Source organism: Haliaeetus albicilla, chromosome 12 (genome assembly GCF_947461875.1).
Source record: "Haliaeetus albicilla chromosome 12, bHalAlb1.1, whole genome shotgun sequence".
In the NCBI taxonomy this organism is placed as follows: domain Eukaryota; kingdom Metazoa; phylum Chordata; class Aves; order Accipitriformes; family Accipitridae; genus Haliaeetus; species Haliaeetus albicilla.
This window is the reverse complement of record NC_091494.1, coordinates 19004680-19025465: the sequence shown is the minus strand read 5'-3', so window position 1 is coordinate 19025465 and position 20786 is coordinate 19004680. Positions and strand designations below refer to the sequence as shown.

At 41.9% G+C, this 20786-nt stretch overlaps 1 protein-coding gene across 4 annotated transcripts in view; it reads left to right on the top strand.

The window, feature by feature from the left end:
• CEMIP (cell migration inducing hyaluronidase 1) overlaps positions 1-20786 on the top strand; it is a 116478-nt gene that overhangs the window by 54526 nt on the left and 41166 nt on the right. For 3 of the 4 annotated variants that reach the window (XM_069798402.1, XM_069798398.1, XM_069798400.1), the window contains exons 2-11: positions 3859-3966; positions 6874-7026; positions 7708-7846; positions 8636-8872; positions 9254-9433; positions 13461-13531; positions 14272-14367; positions 14998-15119; positions 17322-17463; positions 18274-18465. In XM_069798402.1, coding sequence (XP_069654503.1) covers positions 3891-3966; positions 6874-7026; positions 7708-7846; positions 8636-8872; positions 9254-9433; positions 13461-13531; positions 14272-14367; positions 14998-15119; positions 17322-17463; positions 18274-18465 — 1408 coding nt within the window. In that variant the 5' untranslated portion in view covers positions 3859-3890. The remainder of the gene's footprint in view (positions 1-3858; positions 3967-6873; positions 7027-7707; positions 7847-8635; positions 8873-9253; positions 9434-13460; positions 13532-14271; positions 14368-14997; positions 15120-17321; positions 17464-18273; positions 18466-20786) is intronic. The other variant, XM_069798401.1, reaches the window with a different exon arrangement.

Sequence of the window (20786 nt, the reverse complement as noted above, 5' to 3'; positions counted from 1 at the left end):
CAGAGCACGAGGCGTGAACTACAGCCCTGGCACTGACGCCTTGGGGTCTCCTGGAGCATCTCGCCTTGCAAAGAGGGTCCCTGGCGAACACAGATTTTACTCACAGGTCATTTCAAGTACCTGTGCAAATTAGTACCTGTGAACTGATGCTGAGAGTTTACTCCCCATCAGGCTAAAAGGCACCTTTTCCATGTGAGCTTTGCCTGTTCTTCTCTGGGGATGGCTCCGGATCCCCGCTTTGCCCCTGTGCAGGTCTGTGGTCTCTCTTGCTGGGCAGTAGTAGCCATCAGGTTTCTTGCTCCTGTTTGATATCTTTTTCAGGGGAGATCAGGTAGCTGCTGCTTTTCTCCCATCCTTGCTGTGGTTGTAATGGATGGTTGATGCTCCCATTATGCCCCACTTGACATACCAGAAAGGAGCCTCATCTTCAGCAGATGCTGAAGGTACATCCTCCAAAGTGTGTCAAGCCAGTCTTAAAAAGCACTTTAAAATACCCAATATCAGGAGTTAGTTACTTTTTGAAAATATTGGCGCCAGGCTTGGGTGGTTGGCCCAGAGTTGTGCACGGTGGCAAGTCAAGGTCGGAGTCTGGTGTGCGTTTCTGATCGGTGGGCTGTGCTGCCCTGGATCGCTCTGCTCTGCCCCTCAGATTCAGGGTGTCCGTGTGACCCCACCACGATGCCTGTGACAATCCGGCTTCCTCTGAGAATTTCTTCGCCGTTTTGCTCTCGGGATTGTCTGCTCTGTGCTGCCTCCAGCATTAAAACCGCGGGGAGGGCGGTGGATATGGATTCCTGTCTATGCAGTGCACTTTCTAGTACAGTATCACTGCCGACACCTGCAGTAGCAGCCAGCCGAGCACTAATGGTTTCCTGCATCTACTTTTAGCATTGTCTGCTGCTATTGTTCACTTTTTGGAAAGATTCAGCAGCTGGGAAACATTACAGAAAGTCTGCCTTGCCAGATCCAGGGATATGAGTCCCACTTGCCATTGGCAGGCAGCTTTTAATGGCTAGATGAAAAAGCTTTTCTCACCCAAGAGAGGAGTCACAGATGGTATTTGAGAAACGTTGGAGATGATAGCCTTAGGAGGACACTTGTATGGCCCTTATGCTCTCAGAGTGCCCAAATCTGCAGGGAGATTTCTTGACATTGCTGGTTACATCAGAGCTGAAGTCAGCCACATGGCGCCTGTTCAAGTGAGATGTGGTGTATTGCTGTATCCCCACGCGGCTCTGAGCGCTGAGCTAACGAAACGGCTGGCTGGCAGGAGATAACTGCTCCTGAGTCCTCTCCAGCAGGAGACATTAATGAAAAGAGTCGTTATCTCTTCCTCCTCTTTTATTTAACAGTAAAATCAAACATGTCACTGTTTGTGTCTAATATTTGGGAAAGATGCTTAAGTGAGAGCCTTTGAAGGAAAATTCCTGAGATTATCCTCCCAGCAGCGTTTTTCCAGCAGTGTGTTAGTCAGAGCTGAATCAGAGGAGTCGGATCCTCTTGGCCCTCTCGGCTCTCAGCCTTTCCAACCTGAGTGCCAGTTAATCCTAACACTGCAATGAACTCGGGCTCGCTGTGAGCCGAATCAAACACCCTACCTCAGTCACAAAATAAGCAGGATATTCTTTGGACTGTAGCAGATCAGACACTACAAAAACATTGGAGCCTGGCACGCAGCTGATGCCTCCAAAAATGACATGACTTTCCAGTGTCCGATTGCTTGTTTTGATCTCTGCTAATGAAGATGGATGTAATCAGGGAAGCAGTCCCCGATGAGCAACTGGGGATATAATACCAGAAGCCATTTTCCACAAGCTAGTGGTAAGTACTGTGCAGTTCTTGGCTCTAAAGAAAGCAAAGGCTGTGAAATTTCTTAAACTAATTTCCTACCAGTTTGCTACAGGTTACTGTCAGAAACAAGATAATGAGCTGGACCGAGCAGAGACGCTCCTCTGAGTTTGTGATGGGCCAGAACAAAGAAATTTCTTTGCTACCTATGAAACAACAGGACAGCAAATGCATGCCATTCCATGTCAAAAAATCAGTCCCTTCTTTTTATTTCTGTGAACTCTTATATGATCTGGATGTGTTTTATGACCAATACCTTACCAGTTGGAATCTGGCTTTATGCAACACTAACATACAGCTGTCTCCACGCTACAAGAAGCACTGTTTATCTGCAATGACCATCCTGTGGTATTACCACTTGTTTAGTTTTCCTCTATCGTTAAAGCAGAATCTAGCGATTGGGTTTGTAGATTAGGCTGTGTCATAATCGCTAATAAATCTTGACATTTTAATGGTGACTGCTGTACTTTGGGTGTACCTCTAATAATGTTCCTTTAAAAGACCCCTGGCTTATCAAATGTTGATGGTTAATGCTGTTAAAATGTCAGACACGTGCAGCCTGGTTCTGGCACAAATTCCATGGCGACGGTATTGCTCTCTGATAATGTATATCATTCAAAGTTATAGCGTTACTAAGTGCATTCCTCTTTTCTACTGTTCTGTAACAGCATTTCAGCACCTGATAGACTGTACCAAGCCCTGAGCCTATGCTGTTTCTAGAGCTCATGGCTGTCAAATACACTATACCAAAACAAGCAAGCATTTTCCTGCTGGAATATTTCCTGACAAATCTGGTTCTAATGCTATTTTTAATACAATCATTGGATTACATGTGGTTTGAACATATCATTGTACTTCAAGCTATATCACCTTTATGAAAAGTACAAACATGTGTTTTGCATATACACACTGTAAAATTTGCTCCAGACTAAATCCTGGCTTCTTGCATATCTTTTTCTGGTGCTTTTTATATTAACAAGTGACATGAAAGATAACATGTGTTTTTTGCCCTAAAGAAACTGGGGCACCCTGGAGTTTTTTCAATTGCTTTTTTTGCGTCTGACTAAGCTGTGCGATGCATACGTTTATCCTATTTCATCATTGTGATGTGACATGACAGCTACAAATAAATTTCTTCGATATTCCTCAGATACTGGCTTACATGATAAAACCTAATGGCTCCAAGGACTATATGTGAATTTTAAACAGTGCCGTATGAATATAGAAGTGGGTGTCCTTGTCTCAGTGTGAATACACATGTCAATAAATTGTCATGAGCATGGGGCAGAGCTGCAGAATCAATCACTGGAGAGAATCACATTAATTCTAACTTTGACTTTCATGACACTGCTTGTTTGTTTTTGCTGGGGGTTGGCTACTGAAGAAACAAAAACATTAGGTAGACTGGTTTCAAAAGCAGCTTTTGGTTTTGCAAGAAAATTCTGGGCTGGCACATTAAATAGACAATGTTTTCTTGGATCTGAAATCTAAGAAACCGAGTGGTTCAGATTGGAAGTGTGAGTATGGTTTATCTTGGGGGTGCACAAAACACCATTGCTAAAAATGTGTGGGTAGTACAGGGGGAGCCAGGTATGATGGAAATGTTACTTCGTGAAAATTTGTCACTCTGCAAACGCCTTCTCTGTTGTGTTTCATTACTTTTTTGCACATGTGAATATGCAGCCCTAGAGAGCCTTGACACTAGATGTGTTCATACTGCATTCCTAAGGCGTTTTCGGTTACATCTGGTGGTTGCTTTCTGAGTGTCTATTTGGATTCCCAAGTGGGTTTATCCTAAATCAAACAAAGGGTGAGGAGCTGCCCGTGGTTTCTTGCTCTGTTCGGGCTGGTCCTGAAGCAGCGTGAAGGTGTTCTCAGCCATAGAGCTGAATGGGAGAGGAAGCAGCCTGGCATAAAGCTGGATATAACCTTTTTTGTGCAGTGAATGGTTTTTGCATGAGCTGGGGAAAAAAAAAAACCTGACATTTGCTTGATATTCTTTCTTCACAGGTACCCATCCAGAGAATTAAAAGTCCTGAAGAATGGCTCTACCTACCGCCAAGTATCTGTCTGAAAATTTCATTTTTCTTCTGTTTGTCATCTCTTCTGTAAGCACAGGTAAGTTTTCCTGCCATGGGGAAAAAGGACATAGTTTGTAACACTATTGTTAAATAAAGACATTTCTGGTTTAGACTGAGCAGCTTTTCACTCTTCTAAAACTCAGGAGAAAAGCAGTTCGCTGATGTGCCAATATGGGGGCATGTGAGGAGCAGATGGAGGGCAGCTGGAGTGGCAAAGACTGAAATTTCTGAGCAGGTGAAAGTACCCTCAGGAATCCCTCAGACTTTGCCACACATTCTTAAAACAAACCCAAATTCAGCAAACTGCCACAAAGAAATAACAAAAGAAACCTCAGGTCCTAATAGCTGTGGCTGTGGGAGGTGAAGTCAAGCATTTTGCTGCATTGCTCAAGCCCAGATGTGGATAGCAAAAAGCTCTGGGGTGGGATATCCCTGCCCCTTGGGTTTTGCCTCTTCCAAGTAGCCCTTTTCCTAAGCAGTTAGGGAAAGGGGGAAAGGGAAGCTGGATATACATGTTCTAAATACAGCTAATTTGGGGGTTTATATTTGTTTAAAACAAAGAGACCATATGTCTTGCCCCAAACGCTGCAGCTGCACAAAGCAACCTTTCCTTGCTGTGCTCAGGTTCTTTCGGTCAAGAAGCAAAACATTCATTAATTCCTTGTTCTGGGTAGAAGTTGCACTCTTACTTTAAAAATGACAACAGGAGTAATAATCCAAGCTGGCAAGGTACCTGGACCAGCTGGCAGAAGATGCTCAGCCCTCCGGTGTCCTTGGTGCAGTAGATGTGGGTGATGTGCATGGCTCCCGCTCTCTGGTACGAATTGGTTAATGAAATTGGGCATTTGGGTCCTTTGTTCTGGATTGTGTTGGCTTTTGTTGATTGTCATCCCAAATATCAGCATAAATTCATCTTGATTTCCCCTTAGGCCTCACTGTCTACCTCTCTGTTTCTAAATAATGAATTTGGGGGGCACAAGTCATCTTTTGAGACTGCAGGAAGGTCTTTTGGACACTGGCATAGCCAAGTAAATGGAAAAATGAAAAAGGTTTTATCCTGTCCACTTAATCTAGTTGATAAATTATACCTCTACATTTGAATCAATTCTTTTGGCTTTATTTAGCTTCTCATCATGAGCAAATTTTTCTATTATCCTTATTCCTATGGGAATAACAGCTCATTTTTTTGAATTTGTTGTCAGTGTGTATTACAGTTATATTTGAACATCAATTTACAATGCAAGTCCTGTTTTCTTCCTGAAATACTTATCTTTTCCAACTCTTATTAATTCTGTGTGCCTTCTGGTAGGAAGCCAGAAACTCCTTATTTTCCTCAGTTACTGTAAATTGGACAAAATGCCTTTGACATTACTGATACAATTCCAGCTTCCAGCTGGCACAAGTGGTATCAAAATCAGGTCCGGGATGTTTATCAATATTTGACTTGCTACCTGGTAGATTATTAGCCCTCTCTGATTCGACCACTTCATGTATATGGAAAAAGTTTGCAGAGAGCCAAGGCATCTGTTGCCCACATGAAGTGTCCCTTGCTTACCTTGAATAGCTGGTATTTAATGGGTCCCTGGAGAATTTAAGGCAGTGGCTGGTCCAATTCTATTGTTTTCGTAAGACATGAAACTGGTGGAGGAATCTGAGATGAAACTGAATGCAGATGGACAGATTTTGTTTCTGTTGCTGTGGAATTACAGATGTCCCTCAAGTTTCACAGTGGCAGCACACAACAGCTCTCTGTCGACTACACCAACATCAGGACATATTTCCTTGCATGGATTCACATCATTGTCCTTTTCATTAACTAAATGCATTAATATCTGGAGGGCAAAACCCACCCAACTTTACTATACTATGTGCCAGAGACATAACCCTGCTAAAGTCAAGGTGTTTATCCCATGTCTATTATCATTGATTTGTGGATCCTGTAGTTTTCTAATGGTGTTTTTGTTTTAAGGGATAAAAATTGGAGAGCTGGTGAGAACTCCCCACCCTTTCTGATGGCAAAAGGCTCATTGTTCTAACTTTCACTGACCTCAGCTTCCTAGGATTAGAAAGTCTTCTACCCTCAGAAAATGTGCCTCACACGTGGGACTCTCACACTAGCAGTTTTGTTGATTAGAGTAAGATGTGAGACTTACATATCGACTGAGATTATATCAGGGAAATATTTTATCTTAAGTAAATACTTACAACATGAGACTCTTGGATTTGGTATGAGCCCTTTAGACTAACATGTCATGGCAGTCTGTAATCAAATTTGTGTGTGGAGACTGGTGATGTGTGAACCCAAAGTGCATGAATCCTTATTGCTTCTGCCTGGAAAAGCTCACAAACCCAGAGTCTCTCTCTTGTGAGATTCCTGTTGCTCTGTGTTACTGGATGGACTGGAAATTTCTTGGTGCTCAGTGTTTTCATGTTAGTTTGAGCACTTTTACTTTCCATCTCCAGTGAAAACACAGTATGCGAACACATTTTAATAGCTTTACGTTAAACAAAGCTTTTCAAACCTTGCAGGTATTTTGGGGGCATTTTTAAAGGTTGTTTTATCCTTTCATCAACATCTTCCCTAGGCTTGTGAAAGGCTTTGTGTCTGGATGGTATGAATGAGGACAAATGTCACTGCAGGAAGGGCTCAGTTACAGCCTCTTCTCGGTAGTTTTCTGGAAACTGCATCCCCTGCAAGGCTCCTTTGCATGGGGTAGTGGGTTTTTCCATGCTTCCAGAAAACAGAAAACCATACAGCTTTAGCTGTTGTTTGTTTTCTTTTGGTCGTGACCCACATGTACTCTGCAGCACTGAGATCTTGCTGTGTTCCAGGGAGTCAGCAAAGGGGGATACCAAGAATGATACTTTAAAGATGTCCAGATATGGAGCTTTCTCTCTTGCACCAAACAAACTGTAATTGTCTTCACTCTCCATCTCCACCCAGCAGAAGCAGCTGTCACATGTCCTGATAAGGATCCTGAGTTAGAAATCTGGAACCCAGGTCACAACGAAGAAAACCGCATTGAAATCCGTAACGGCAGGAAGCTCCTTCTCTCTTCTTCTGCAACCGTCCACTCTATCCACATCACTGATGGAGGTAAAATGTGCTGGTGGCGAGGCTGGGTGAAGTGTGCTTTCCACTGTGGCTGTTTAAATCACTCTGTCTCATGCTGGGAGAGCTTCCTGCTTGTTGCTGAGAATTGGGTGGCTACTGGACAAACACAGCTTTAATTCAGTACAAGGGTGGATGGTAGCTGAGATGCTACCGGTTCTTTAGCCATTATAATCAACCTATTTGCTGTCCTTTCTGGAGAATTTACAAAAGCAGCTCAGTATACTCATCAGTTCTACTGTGATTTGCTTCAAAACCTTTTTTTTTTTACTAAATCATTGTCCCGATAACATCATACTGTGCTAGTTGTGTTCTCAGGGTCTCAGAACAAGGCAGATACATATGTGCCTCTGTCTCTAAGGTCAGAGTCATAGTGTTGCTGGTGGCTGCTAGCATGAATAGCTTTTATTCATCTTAACTTTGAATTTCTCTCTCAGTTTTGAATGAGTCCTCTTCCTCACAAATCTTGATTGCATTCTTTAAGAATTGGCCTGAATAAAAAACATGTAATATCTTTAGGATTTGTATTGAGACCTGTTTTGAGGAGGATGGGCAGAATTTTTCAAAAATTGACATGAGAGCCCAGCACTGAGTTTAGCACAATGATATCACAACCCTGATGAGCTGCTGTGTGTTAAAGCAAATGTCATAACCTTTTCTACTTAGGAAAACTGGTCATTAAAGATGATATGCAGCCTATCATTTTGCGTACTAGACATATACTTATTGAAAATGGTGGAGAGTTACATATCGGCAGTGAGATGTGCCCTTACCAAAGCAATGTGGCTATCATCTTATATGGGCGGTACGTATGCACTGTAAAATATTATCTTAGAACTTTCTAGGATCTCTCTTTCACAACAGGGAACAAAAATGTTCCTTAAAATTACATTTTCTCAGATATACTTATCATCAGTCGTCTGTTGAAAGTTCATTAGCTTTTTAAACAATTTAAATGGCCTGTAAGAATTGATGCAGTTTTGGTTCTGGTTTTCAAATCCTATGGGGAGATGAACACTGGCGTATGTGGGCATGCCAGAAAATCTGTATGCACCTTGCCACCACTCAAGCTGATCTTCCAGAATAGGCTTAAAACCTGGATAGTTCTTTTATTCTGAAAATTCTCCTCCGTAAACATCCTTTCTTTCTGCATGAGAGTGGTGAGCCAAAGTAGAAAACATTTATGTCTTGCAGATTGCCACAGGGTGTCTTAGGATTTCAGAGATGCCAAACCCATATTTAACAACCACTAGACCTCCTAGCACCTGGTTAGGGTCCTAACTTCCTCCAGAATTCAAAACCACAGGTGTGTCATTCAGTCTGGGCTTCAAGCTCCCTCTGGCCTGGATAGAATGAATATAACATGTATAATCTGCGTTCCAGATTGCTGCTGGTCTTCAGGGGTTGCTAGTATTATTTCAAATAATTTATTTTTTGTACAGTGTGGGCAGTTGCTGATTCTTAGAGTAGTCGAAAGAAATGCATTGCAAATCATGACACTTCTCTCCTTGAGCCATAGCAGAACAAGGAGAGAGGCTCCTTGCCTGTCAGATACAAACCCAAAACTGGTTCCTTTCTTGCCTTCCTGCTGCAGAGCGGATGACGGCAGCCAGCCGAATCCCTACTTTGGGCAGAAGTACCTTGGAGTGAGTAAGGGTGGCACTCTTGAGATCCATGGAAAGAAGAAGCTGTCCTGGACTTTCTTAAACAAGACTCTTCATCCTGGTGGCATGGAAGAAGGTGGATATTACTTTGAAAGGAGCTGGGGCCATCGGGGTGTCATTGTCCATGTCATTGACCCAAAGACGGGGGCAGTTGTCCATTCAGATCGGTGAGTGACTTTTCAACTGTCTAGATGTGAGGATCTTTGGGAACAGGTTGGGGACAGCATCTCAGTAAACTCAGAAACACCCATTTCAGCATCTTGTTCAAATGGGTGTTATTGCATGTATACACAATTTTTTCTAGATCAGTAATCTCCAAAACCAAAGAATAAGTAGCGTTATTACCTTGCTATACTGTCAACTAGAGTTTAATCGATTCGTCTTAACAGAAACCCCTAATATACCGTTAGACAAGTGCTTTTGCAACAGGATAATGTGATCACTGTAAACAATACAAAAGGGTTATTTCTTTACAGCACTTGCTTTTCAGTACATAAAGCTGCGATGCTCACTGAAGTAAATGTTTTTGGGTGTTTTTATCACTTTAGGTTTGATACGTACAGAGCAAAAGAGGAAAGCATACGTCTTGCCCAGTATTTGGGCAGAGTTGCGAATGGCATGATCCTGTCGGTTGCAGTGAACGATGAAGGATCTAGAAACTTGGATGACTCGGCCAGGAAAGCAATGACCAAACTGGGCAGCAAGCATTTCCTCCACCTTGGGTTTAGGTATGTGCCAGTCCTGCCAGTTCTCCCAGCACAGAGGCTTTATTATGCTCCTGAAATGTCCAAATAATTCCACTCTCTCAAAGGCACAAGGTTCTTTCACATGGAAAAAGAAAAAAAAAAAGAGGGAAACTTCTCAATGTGAAGTTTTAGCAGTTAATTAGATAGTTTAAGATGCACTCAGTGTCTATATTGGGTATTTTTATTAGCATATTGAGGAATAGCATATGATTCACATTAAAAAAGATGTTTTTCCAAGATACCATTCCCACAAGTTACTTATTTCACTTTATTTTCAAGCCATCCCCCAGAGATTTAAGAAGCGTATCTACACATAAGCAGTGGATTGGTTGGGCTGAACATTAAGGAGGGTAGAATAATAGCCATGTAGCCCTGGCTAAATACATATAGATGTACATACAGCATATTTTTCAGCTTGTCCAATACATATTCAGGGACTTGTGCAGCACAGAAATTTAGCAAGGATGGATTTATGCTGTGGACTGTAAATACTTCTGTGGCCAATACGGTGTCTGTGTTGGCACACACACTGTTGAGAATATGTGTTATTTACCCAACTGTAGCCATTATATTTTTTGTGTTTATCTGAATTTATGTAGGCTTTTCTTTTAAGAGGCACTAAGAGGGTCACTGCAGAACATGAAAAAAAATATGCCTTGTAGGAAGAAGTGATTCAATACAGCAGTCTTTGGTAACAGACAAGTGTCAGCGAGGCACGTGCAGAAGGAGCAAGATTTGGGGTGGTTGATGAAGAGATTGTGTCAAATATTATAGGGACTCCTGTACACCAGGTAATGCATTTCAAAGAGTCAACCAGGGCTGCAGAAATAGTCTCCAAAACCAGGCTATCTCCATCGATGCAATGCTTGCTCTCAAATACCCAGAACCCATATTAAAGCCCAGTAGCCTTCTGGGTTTCTTTTCAAAGACTGAAATTAGGGAAACAGAAAAAGATTTTTACATTATACTTTTCTTTCCAATTGTGCAACAGGAAGAAATTGATGGGTTTCGCATATGTTTATAAAAGTAAATTGCACTTGATGTTCTTAGGCTGCTGTGGTGTTTTAATGCTAGTTTCTCACTTCTTTGCTTTAAATGCTTTTAATGGAAATACCATAGAAATTCATCCATGGAAGTGTGACTTTCAACATTGCTATTGTTTGCAGTCAAAAAGCTAATCCTCGCCATGATGTTACCTGAAATACCACAATATTTCCTTATATAAATAATAGGGACATTGTGGGTACCATAATGTAGTAGTTGGTAACTGTTGTCTCCCACCAGCATACTGGTATGTGGAAAAATACCTGCACCTTGGTGCATTATTTAAAAGACTATATTTTTAGGAGTGTTCTCAGCGTTTAAGTTCATTAGCTCTCAAAAAAACCATTGTCTGGATGGCAGCTGGGACCAGATTTACAAAGGCAGTTACATGGCAGAGTGGAAGACAGGCAGCTTTGTCAGATGTATCCAAGCTTTTCTCCTTAGGCAAATTGAACTTCCACTTTAGTGTAACAAGATTTAGACATACCAGTTTACGTTTCAGACACATCTATAACTATGAATAAGGATGTATACACCTGACAGGTGCTTTTTGGAATTTTTTGGAAGATCTTAAAAAAAATGTTCAGGATGAGAAAATTGCACACACACATAAATACGTCAACCTGTATGGCAAAGGAAGGCTCTGACAGAGGAGAGTGGATGGATTTTTCTTTCTAACATGCCCGTGTACGTGCTCTCACCACTCACTGCCCGGCACCCAGAATTTGCTGGCTGGTCCTGCTGAATCCTCGTTGTCAGATCTTCTCAACTCCCTGCCGATGGCTGGGGCTGACCATGGGCATCACTGAGACAATAGCAGTGTAAGCCCCAGGCTTCAGAAATTTCTATTTCACAGTTTGTGAGGTGCCACTTGAGCCAGGCTATTCAGCTATAGACTGGGTTGTTTTCCCACTGGGGTGGTGGCAGGGGTTATATGGACAAACTCCTGTCTCTCTCCAGTTGCTCCATGTTGAACCAGATCTTAAAGTTGTGCAACTCCCCCTTGCTGTAGCAGAGCCGATGAGCAATGCTGATTTATCCAAAAATGTTTCTGTGCTCCTGGCATCTCTTCCAGTTGCCTATTTGCTGAGTCCAGCACATTAGGAATGAAAGGAAAATCTTGCATTCCTCCTCTATTGTTGCCCTTTTGAAAAGTGAGTTTACTCTTTAAGTGTGAGCTTTTTTTTTCCTTCTACTAATAAATGAAAAGAAAGCCTTTCTGCACTTGATGACATAGTTGTTCTGTTTTGAATCCCACCCATATATCACTGGTTTGGCTCTGGACTTACTGGTCCCTTCATTTCATATAGCCCAAACAGATTGCATGTGTCCTTATGCATTAGGGTTGAATGACTTTAAAACTATTTTTAGTGATAAAAAAACCTGGGAGAAACAAGTATTGTAACGTATGAAATGGGGCAAAACCTTGAGCTGCAGAACTAGATAGCTTCTTATTCTTTAGATTATTTTTGAGATTATTTTTGGGCCATCATCTTTTTTGTCATTTGTTTTGAATTTGGTGACCAAAAAAAAAAGAAAATTATCTATCTTGCCTGCTGAGTGATAAAGTATCCTTCCTGCCCCCCTCCCCCTTCTCTCCCTGGATGGAGATCACAGCCCGGGAGTGCCTTTGGCAATTGGCACACAGGCCACTTTTCCAGCAGGAGCATCTGGCGTGCTGGCAGGCTCCCGAGGCAGTTGTGCTGGCAGCTTCCGCTGAGCCTGTCCTGTGCCGGGGCTGAGGACACGCCACTGGGACTGCCTCCCCTTGAGGACCCGTGCCCAGTGCGTGCGTGGGCCCTCGGCACGGCATGGGGTGCACCAGTGCTCACCCAGAACCTGCTCCTGCTGCCCCCAGAGTGCGGGGCTGTGAATCCCAGCAAAGCCCAGCTCAAGCTGGTGGGGATTTGTGCATATTTTAGTGGCTATCTGTCAATGTTTGTGTATGTTTTCTTCTGAAGTCCCGGAGCGGTTTATGACTTCGCTTATACCAGCAGATGATAAATGTAAGGTGACCTGCAGGACTCAAGGGTGAATCTTGATGCAGTTGAAATCACTGGGCATTTATACCTATAAAGACATGATTTAATCTATGGGACTACTAAATTCAGGGTAGCGGTGACAGTCTCCCTACCATCCTGAAAGCATATTTTTTATTCTGTTAGTCATTAAGAGCAGATATGCCTGAACTTCTTCTATTTGGAAGAGAAAACTCCCTCCTGACCCCTACTAATTGGGTTCACCTCCAAGGTTGGGAGGCACTTTAGTCTCTGTCTCCATTGCTTACCCATCCATGTGCTCGTTCTCCAGTGCTGCTGATAGCTATTGAACCTACTCAACCAATAACCACCAGGCGGTAATGAACTTACTTCTGGACATGGGATCAGATTTGAACAGACAAATCAGACTCATAAACCTTGTTCAATGTTCAAAATAAGGAAACTAGATATGCCGAGACTATCTAGCTACTTTTTATTGTCCTTTGCCAGCCAGTCTGTCTGTTAGAGATTTTCATAGGTCATTCCAAAGACAATTGTGATATACAAGGTTTCAGTATGAGCTATATTTATTTAAGCAGAAGTGGTTTCTCTTCATATTTTTTAGTGTACTCACGCACATACACACACACACGCACACCCTCACAAAAGATTTTCAGGCTCCCCAAGGAGTTGCCAGTGTCCCTTGGGTCTGTCACACACAAGACTCTTTAAACACTCATTTAAGAGCAACACACTTGTTATAGGAATGTATTAAGCAGGGATTTGTCTTCAAACTTCCTTCTCTTTTGATATATTTACTGAAGAAATACAGAGTGTTAAGATACTTTTAATTTTAACTAAGCTCCTGTCACACTAATCAGACTGTTTTGAATGTTGTGCCCCTAAGAAAAGCAAGAACATCGGGCTATAAAAAATATGCATCTCATACATGACATAACTTAATCATTTCTCATTTCATTTTCCAGGCACCCATGGAGTTTTATTACCGTTAAAGGAAATCCCTCCTCTTCTGTTGAAGACCACATTGAATATCAAGGTAATTCATATACAAAATGCTGGCTTGACATTATCTCTGGGAGTTATTGGAGTTATGGCTGAGATTAATTTGGTCAACGGTGTTTTCACTTGACACTGCATTACATCGAAGCTGTGAGCAGTTGATGGTTAGACATACTTAATTGTATGCTGTCTGTATATATTGCTTCTTCCCATTAATGCAGCTGAAACAGCTGAGTGGCGTATAACCTAGGTTATCCAAACCCTGAGATAAAAGGTGAGATCCTGCACCAGTGTAAATCTGTGTAACTCCATTGAGCTCGGACACTGCCTCTCTTAGACACAAAGCTGTGGAATAAACCCAGTTCACACCAGCTGAAAATTTAATCAGTGTATCCTGTATTGGTAGCCTCAAAAACTCTTGTGAAACCATTTTCTTGCAAGCTGAAGACTTTTGAGTCTGTGTCTTTTCATGACATTTTCAAGAGCAGCTAACAACATGGCTTGCTACAACATCAAATAAAAATAGCAATACGTTACAAATCATTGGGTTTTTAATTGTCTCTTGATTTTTGAAGATTTTTCCTCCTGATTGTCCAAGCAGTTATAAAAGTATCTGAAGCCTCATTCCAAGATCATTACATTTTTCTGGAAGCTGTGCAGGGCTAATTCTGGATAATATAGCCAAAATATGCAAACACACACATGGACCATTACCTTTTCAGTTCTGACTTTTATCAATTGCATTCAGTGATTTTACCAATGTTTGCTTTTTTACAGGTCACAAAGGGTCAGCTGTGGCCAAAGTATTCAAACTATTCAAAGCTGAGAATGGAGAACATTTTAACGTCTCTTCGACTAGCGAGTGGGTTCAAGGTAAGAGGTCTCTGTGCCATTTAACTCAGTGGTAGATAGCTGGCAAATAGGGTGAATCATCCTTTTTATTGCAATACTTTTCCATTTGGGAAGAGTGGACTTGCTAGCTGCTGTTTACATCACCGCTAACCCAAGTAAAGAACACGCACAGATTCTTTCCCCAGTTGTCTCCAGGACTCTCTGAATAACTGGGATCCTTTTTCCTTTACTGCACTGGGTATGAAATTCCATCTCTTATGATCTGAGAGATCACACACAACCTCTTACTTCTTTTGACTGCATAGTCATCATGTCCATGTTTCAGACAACATACAGTAACTGGTCGTAACTTGACCTGAAGATCAGAAAAGGCAGCTAGGGAGGACACAGATCCAAAATCCATACCTATTAATAATGCTCATACTGCATACTCCAGTTATGTAGCTTTTAATAACTCCGCTCTCCCTTGGCTGGTTGCACTTCACAGCATCATTCAAAGTGGCTGACAGACTGGCAGGAAGAGGCAGGAATCAGATCATCAGTGGAGAAACTTGTGAATGATATCTGAGATCGTATTATGCTTCATGCATTTTTGCTGCATTCATTAAGCTTGACTTTCAAATGAATTTTCTTGTTTGCACTTGTCTCCAGATGTCGAATGGACAGAGTGGTTTGAGAAGCCTGATAAAGCGAGATCTAAGGACATGGAGAAGCTTTCTGACTTCAAAGCTGCTCATCCTGATAAAATCTGTAGGCAACCCTTTGACATCCAGGTAGGCTAGCTCACCACACACTTTAGAGGGGCAAGTCCTCTTTGGACTGACACTGCACCCCAAAATAATTGTGCTTGTCAGTAATTTTTGTTTCTAAATAAAGGACACATTATTTTACTGCTCTAATACATAATAAACAAAATCTGATACCCAGTCTTGTATCATTCTGAGACAAAAGTTTACAGAATTGAGCTCCTTTCAGTAAATTCTGGCTTCTGGCATGAAAAGGAGTACAGGTGGGGTCAGGGACAGCACAGAAGCGATCATGAAATAGATGGTTCCCTGCTGGAAGATTAAAAGGAAAAAGCACATGAAAATTTCAAAGTTTTTAAATGGTCATGGAATGGACCCTACCTAAAAAATTAATCACAAAATGTAATGAGATGGTAAAGCTACCAGCTGTAGTAGGTTGCCAAAAATACCGGTGAACTTCCAGCCATTTCTTGGTGTCAATTGCTTTTCCTCTGTGGAAAGAAATTTGAATTCTGTTTGGGGCAAAACATTATAATTATGCCATCAGGCCAGCATGCTGAGGAGAAATCATATACCTTTTCTGAGACTGCAAAAGCCTCTCTAAGGACAAAATAAAAAAGGCAAAACCCAAGATTTTTTTTGCATATGTTCACCATATACTTTATATGTCTACCTGGAAAAACAACTATAGCAGAAGCATTGCCTAGCAAAAGACAATAAAATACTTCATATCTGTGGGAGGCAAACCTAAGGTTCCTGCATACTCTAAACCAGTGGAGTTGTCCTTATTCACAAGAATGCCGCTACTGAAGTAAATGGGAATGCTGACAGTATGAGTGAAAGTTTCCAGGGCTAGATGTTACAAAGAATCTCCTCTTGAACAGAAAGGAAAAAACTGCCCTATAATTTTCTGCCAGGTCTTAGCAAATCCACATTAATTTCTGCTTCCATATATGTATATTAGAAGTGACAACTCAGTTCAAAACAGGGGTCAGATGTTTGTTATGATACAGCCCCTTCTAGCATGCATATTAAAAGAGAAACAAGAAAAATATTATTCTGTTCAAGAAACGAACCTTTTTTTCTCTTCTGTTAAATGACAGTTACTTTTTTTCCATGTATATTAAAAGTGAGACAACATTTTTCAGTTTATCCTGCAGATCTTATGGCAAATCCTCAGGTAGTGTAATCTGGTGTTGCTCATTGCTTTCATAAAGTCACACTGATTTATAGCAGCTGGTCTGCTCTGGCTATGCTACATACAAGAAAATCGAAGATATGATGATAATAACAGAAGCGCAGCACAGCCAGAGGTGCATTCCTTCAGCTGACAGTGCTAATCCTATACATGGCAGCGGGGTATATGCATTAATAAGGAAGGTCTGTGTGAGTGCGAGAATCGGGATCAGGCCCTTCACTGAAAGATGGCTCATCTCCTGGTGCCTTGTTAAAATGCAAGTGATATTTGGATTGCCCAATGCAAGGCATCACATTTTTGTGAAAGAGTCAAGAGAATCACAAGCTACAGAGCCAGACTGTGAAATTTAACATGACCCTGAGGGGTGACATTGCCCCAGCAGGAACACAGGAGAAGCTACATATCGCACTGCTTCTTGGCATGATACAGCCTTTTTTCTCAAGGCAGCTCTACAGGCTGGTACTTGTATGTGAGAAAAGGCCATCTCTTCTTGTTCCTTTTAGAGTGATGGGTATTGCAGCAGCTTTGTTTTTGTCTTAGAGAGACTGATTGATGCAAAGAAGAAATAAGACCCCTACCTCTTTCTTCTGCAAGGTTCAGACATAGCCTAGCCACAAGCAATGAAATGAGTGCAGTGAGGAGGCTTGAAACCATGAGTTCATTTGGGTGCAAGCATCTGTGTTCAGTCTTTTCATCTGCCCTCAAACCAATGGCAAGAGAAAATCTAGGGCACTGAGGCAGATGTTAGTGAAGCTCAAAATACTCGTCCCAAAAAAAGCACATAGTCTTAATATAGATGCAGGAGAAAGGCATGCACCTAGCAATAATCTATGCAGCTTCGGATAAAATAGCTGTGTTTGAGCACCAGCTGGAGTGCCGGCTGGATAGCATATATAACAATCACGTTTTGTTATACAACTGTTGTGCATGACCCAAAACAAAGCAAAAGCCTCTTCTGATGGCATCGATGTTTTGGTGAAATCCCTTCACCTCAAGGTATTACCTGTTTTATATTTCCATTCCCATGCCAGGCAATGACGCTTGATGGAGCTAATTTAACAACTGAGGTTTTCTACAAGAGCGGCCACGATTACAGGTTTCTGTGCCATGGCAAGGACCAGACGGGTGAGGGCTGCCAGAACTACAGAGTACGGTTCCTGTGTGGCAGATCTGGTATGTGCCCCATGTTTGAAAGCCAGACCAGGGAAAAGCAGAAATACTGTCTTCTGATGACTGGCTCTTGTTTGGTGTAAGAACAACTTGAGTAATTTCCCAAGCTAAAACTTAGGCTGGGCTATTGACATGAACGCAGATAAAACGGCTGAAGATTTATCTCGGGAAAAATTCCTGAGCACTAACAGAGGCAACAGGGTGTTGTCTCAAAGGCCCAGCAAGGCTGTGGCAAATACTTGGCAAGTCTCTTCCTGTAAATATCTTGTCTTTTGCTAAAGCATTTTGGGATGAGGTAGGATTAGTCAGACTGTGTGAAGACAACAGGTTTTGAAAGCAATACTTTATTTTGTAGTTATTAATTCCAACACTGCTGTCCCTAACCTGGGCATTAGACAGGTCATTAGGATTCTTCAGCGCTCAGCTGGTGGAAGAAGAAAGGTGGAAGACTGTTGTTTTGCTGGAAAAAACAGTCATGTTAAAGACCACTTGACTGCTGTAAATAACAGAGGCCAGTGCCCACAAGTGCTGCTGCTAAGTGGGTGTGGTGAAAATGAGCCGCTAAGATCTGCATTTAAATTTAGTCCTGGGGTTAGTGGAAAAACCACCTGCCTGCGACTGAAGGAAAACACTTTCTTGTTTGCTCCCTTTCCAAGCCAAAGCCAGTAAAAAACATGTTTGGAAGAGTTAACTATTTTTTGTTGCATGAGGAAATCATTTTTGTGGAGTTCCAGGCAAGAGAAAAAAAAAAAACAGCCAGCATTTTCTGATAAGATTAACTGAATTCTCCACCCTTCCATTCTGGCTTTTCAGTGAAACCAAAGCTTACGGTAACCATTGACACCAATGTGAACAGCACGGTCCTGAATCTGGTGGATGACGTGAGCTCATGGAAACCTGGAGACAGGCTGGTGGTTGCAAGCACTGACTACTCCATGTACCAGGCAGAGGAGTTCCAAGTACTGCCGTGCAGAGCCTGCAGACCCACCCAGGTCAAGGTAGCAGGTAAGGTGCTTCATCTTGTCATGCTGGTGTTGCAGTTCACAAATTCTGTCATTTGCGCTAAGGTGACTCCATTAAGAATTGCAAAGAGTTGAAAGACACTTGAATTTGACACCTAATTTTTAGACGCTTTTGGAAAACATACACGTTTTCTGCTTGAAAGCCATCTAGCTTGGTTCTGGTTCCTTTCTGCCTGCCCTTTTCATAGCTGACTCCATTTTTTGTCCCCAAGCACACTAGTGAATGGATGTATCTATTTAAGAGAGACAAATACAGGTCATGTATTTGAAACGTTCAGTTTTAGGTAACTGCATTTGAAAATGTATCCCTTCCTAGAAAGCAGATGAGCACAGCTGATCTGAAGAGTGAGCTAGGGCAGGAGCAGACCATGAAAGCCTGTAAGGCTATGAAGTAATGTGCAGCTGGCTATTTTCCTAAGAAAGTTATATTTAACAAGAACTGTAATCTTACATTTTAGAAATACTGTTTTGTACTACTGAAGCTACTGTTTCTCATTTACTGTGTCTCTAGACAGCATTGCTTAGAAGTGATGTATTAACCAAACATTTCTGGGGTCACGTGTCCAGCAAGTTGTCCTGAGCCACAGCCGTGGGGGAGACGGAGTCGGTAGGGTGCTGCCTGAGTTCCTCTGAGCAGGAGGAGCAGGAATCTGTGCAGACCCACAGCATTTGTCTCTTGACGATGACTAGCTCAACTCCAGAACAAATTGCTTTTGATGAAAAGACATTGTAGTCCAATGATTTTAAAGTGGCCTTCCGATACTAAGTCCAATTAAGTAGCATAACCATGATGAAGCACAGACTATCACCGATATGAGCATAAAAGTGAAATCCAGCACGGGAGATTTGCATCTCCACTTGAGTCTGTGAAGTGGTCTTTCCCTTCCAGAACTATGTTTTGGCACACTGATAAGCAGAGCATGGAAATACCACGTGAACAGCCTCTTCTGTGAATAGATGAGGAATTTTTAACTTCTGTAATTTACAAAAGCAGAAGTTATTTTACAATATAAAAGTATGTAATAGCTGAGGCTGTATTTCAAAGGCAGCATCTGCCTGGTGGTAAATCATGCATGTTACCTTATCTTTTCCTTACACACTGGCAATTGCTCTAGGCAGAGGTTTTGTCTGCATTTACAGTAAGATCTTTCTGAGAAATCATTAGGGTACTTGGAACATCCAATGCACCAGGGAGTTTTCTCAGTTCTGTGAAATGAACTACTTCACCACTATCTCTGATGCAACATCTTCTGGAAGGTACAAATATACTTCCTTTGGCAACTGCCTCCCCACAGAGCTCTAGCCATTCATTGTTGGATGGCCCAAAAGAGAGATGTTCATCAAGCCAAGAAAAACGTTATTCACAGTTTGAATGTATCATAGTCTTATGACTTAAAATGACTAGTACTTTCAAAGAAGACACATTTCCAAGCTGAATATTTTTCTTGAGCAAGTTTTGAGCTATTGGAAAAACTGTACCAGACTAGTATGATACAAGTCACATCATGAAGATGATCTTGGAAGATCGTCAGTAAAAATAAAGATGACATAGGAATATTTCTCTTGGGCTTCCCATAATCTAATGGTTCTGTGAAATTCATGTAATTACATTTATCTTCTACAACAATGGCAACTAAGTTAGTTTAAGGAAATGAATAAAGGGTTAAAAACAACAAAAAAGTTCATGTGAATTTCAAGTAAAGAAGCAATGGAAACACTTGTTAAAATAATTGTGCTCTTGGTCTCCAATTACTCTTTAGGAGAATTAGGACATTCCTTTTATTACCACAAATGACATGAACACCAGGGCCAAAGTCTGCCCTTACTTATATCCAGGCAACTCCATTGACGTCAATGGGATTTCACTGATTATATAAATCAAGGCAAAATCTAGTCCAGTAATACAAAATCACATCCAACTTTCTTGTAACAAAAGCACATTCACACTAGAAAATAAAATAATCTGCCTGGTTCTAAGTTCAGTCTAAATGAAATAAAACCTGGGCAAGGCTGAGAGTTCCCCCCTGTCTTTAGGAGCCAGGAGGTCTCTGAGCTGCTCTGTGCCTGGCCATGGTGTAACTTCATCCATTGCCCTGTGCCATAACATGCAATTAGCCAGAATAAGGACCGCTAAAGAGCCAGGGGGTGGGTGCTCTCCATGCCTCCTCCCCTCCGCGATGCCTGCAGCTGCCCACAGCCTGCAGAGCCCTGCCTGCGCTCTCCCTGCCCTGCCAGGCGGACGGCAGTAGCGCAGCGGTGGTTTTCCAGGTATGCTTGTCGCTGGAGGAGGCAAACACCACCACA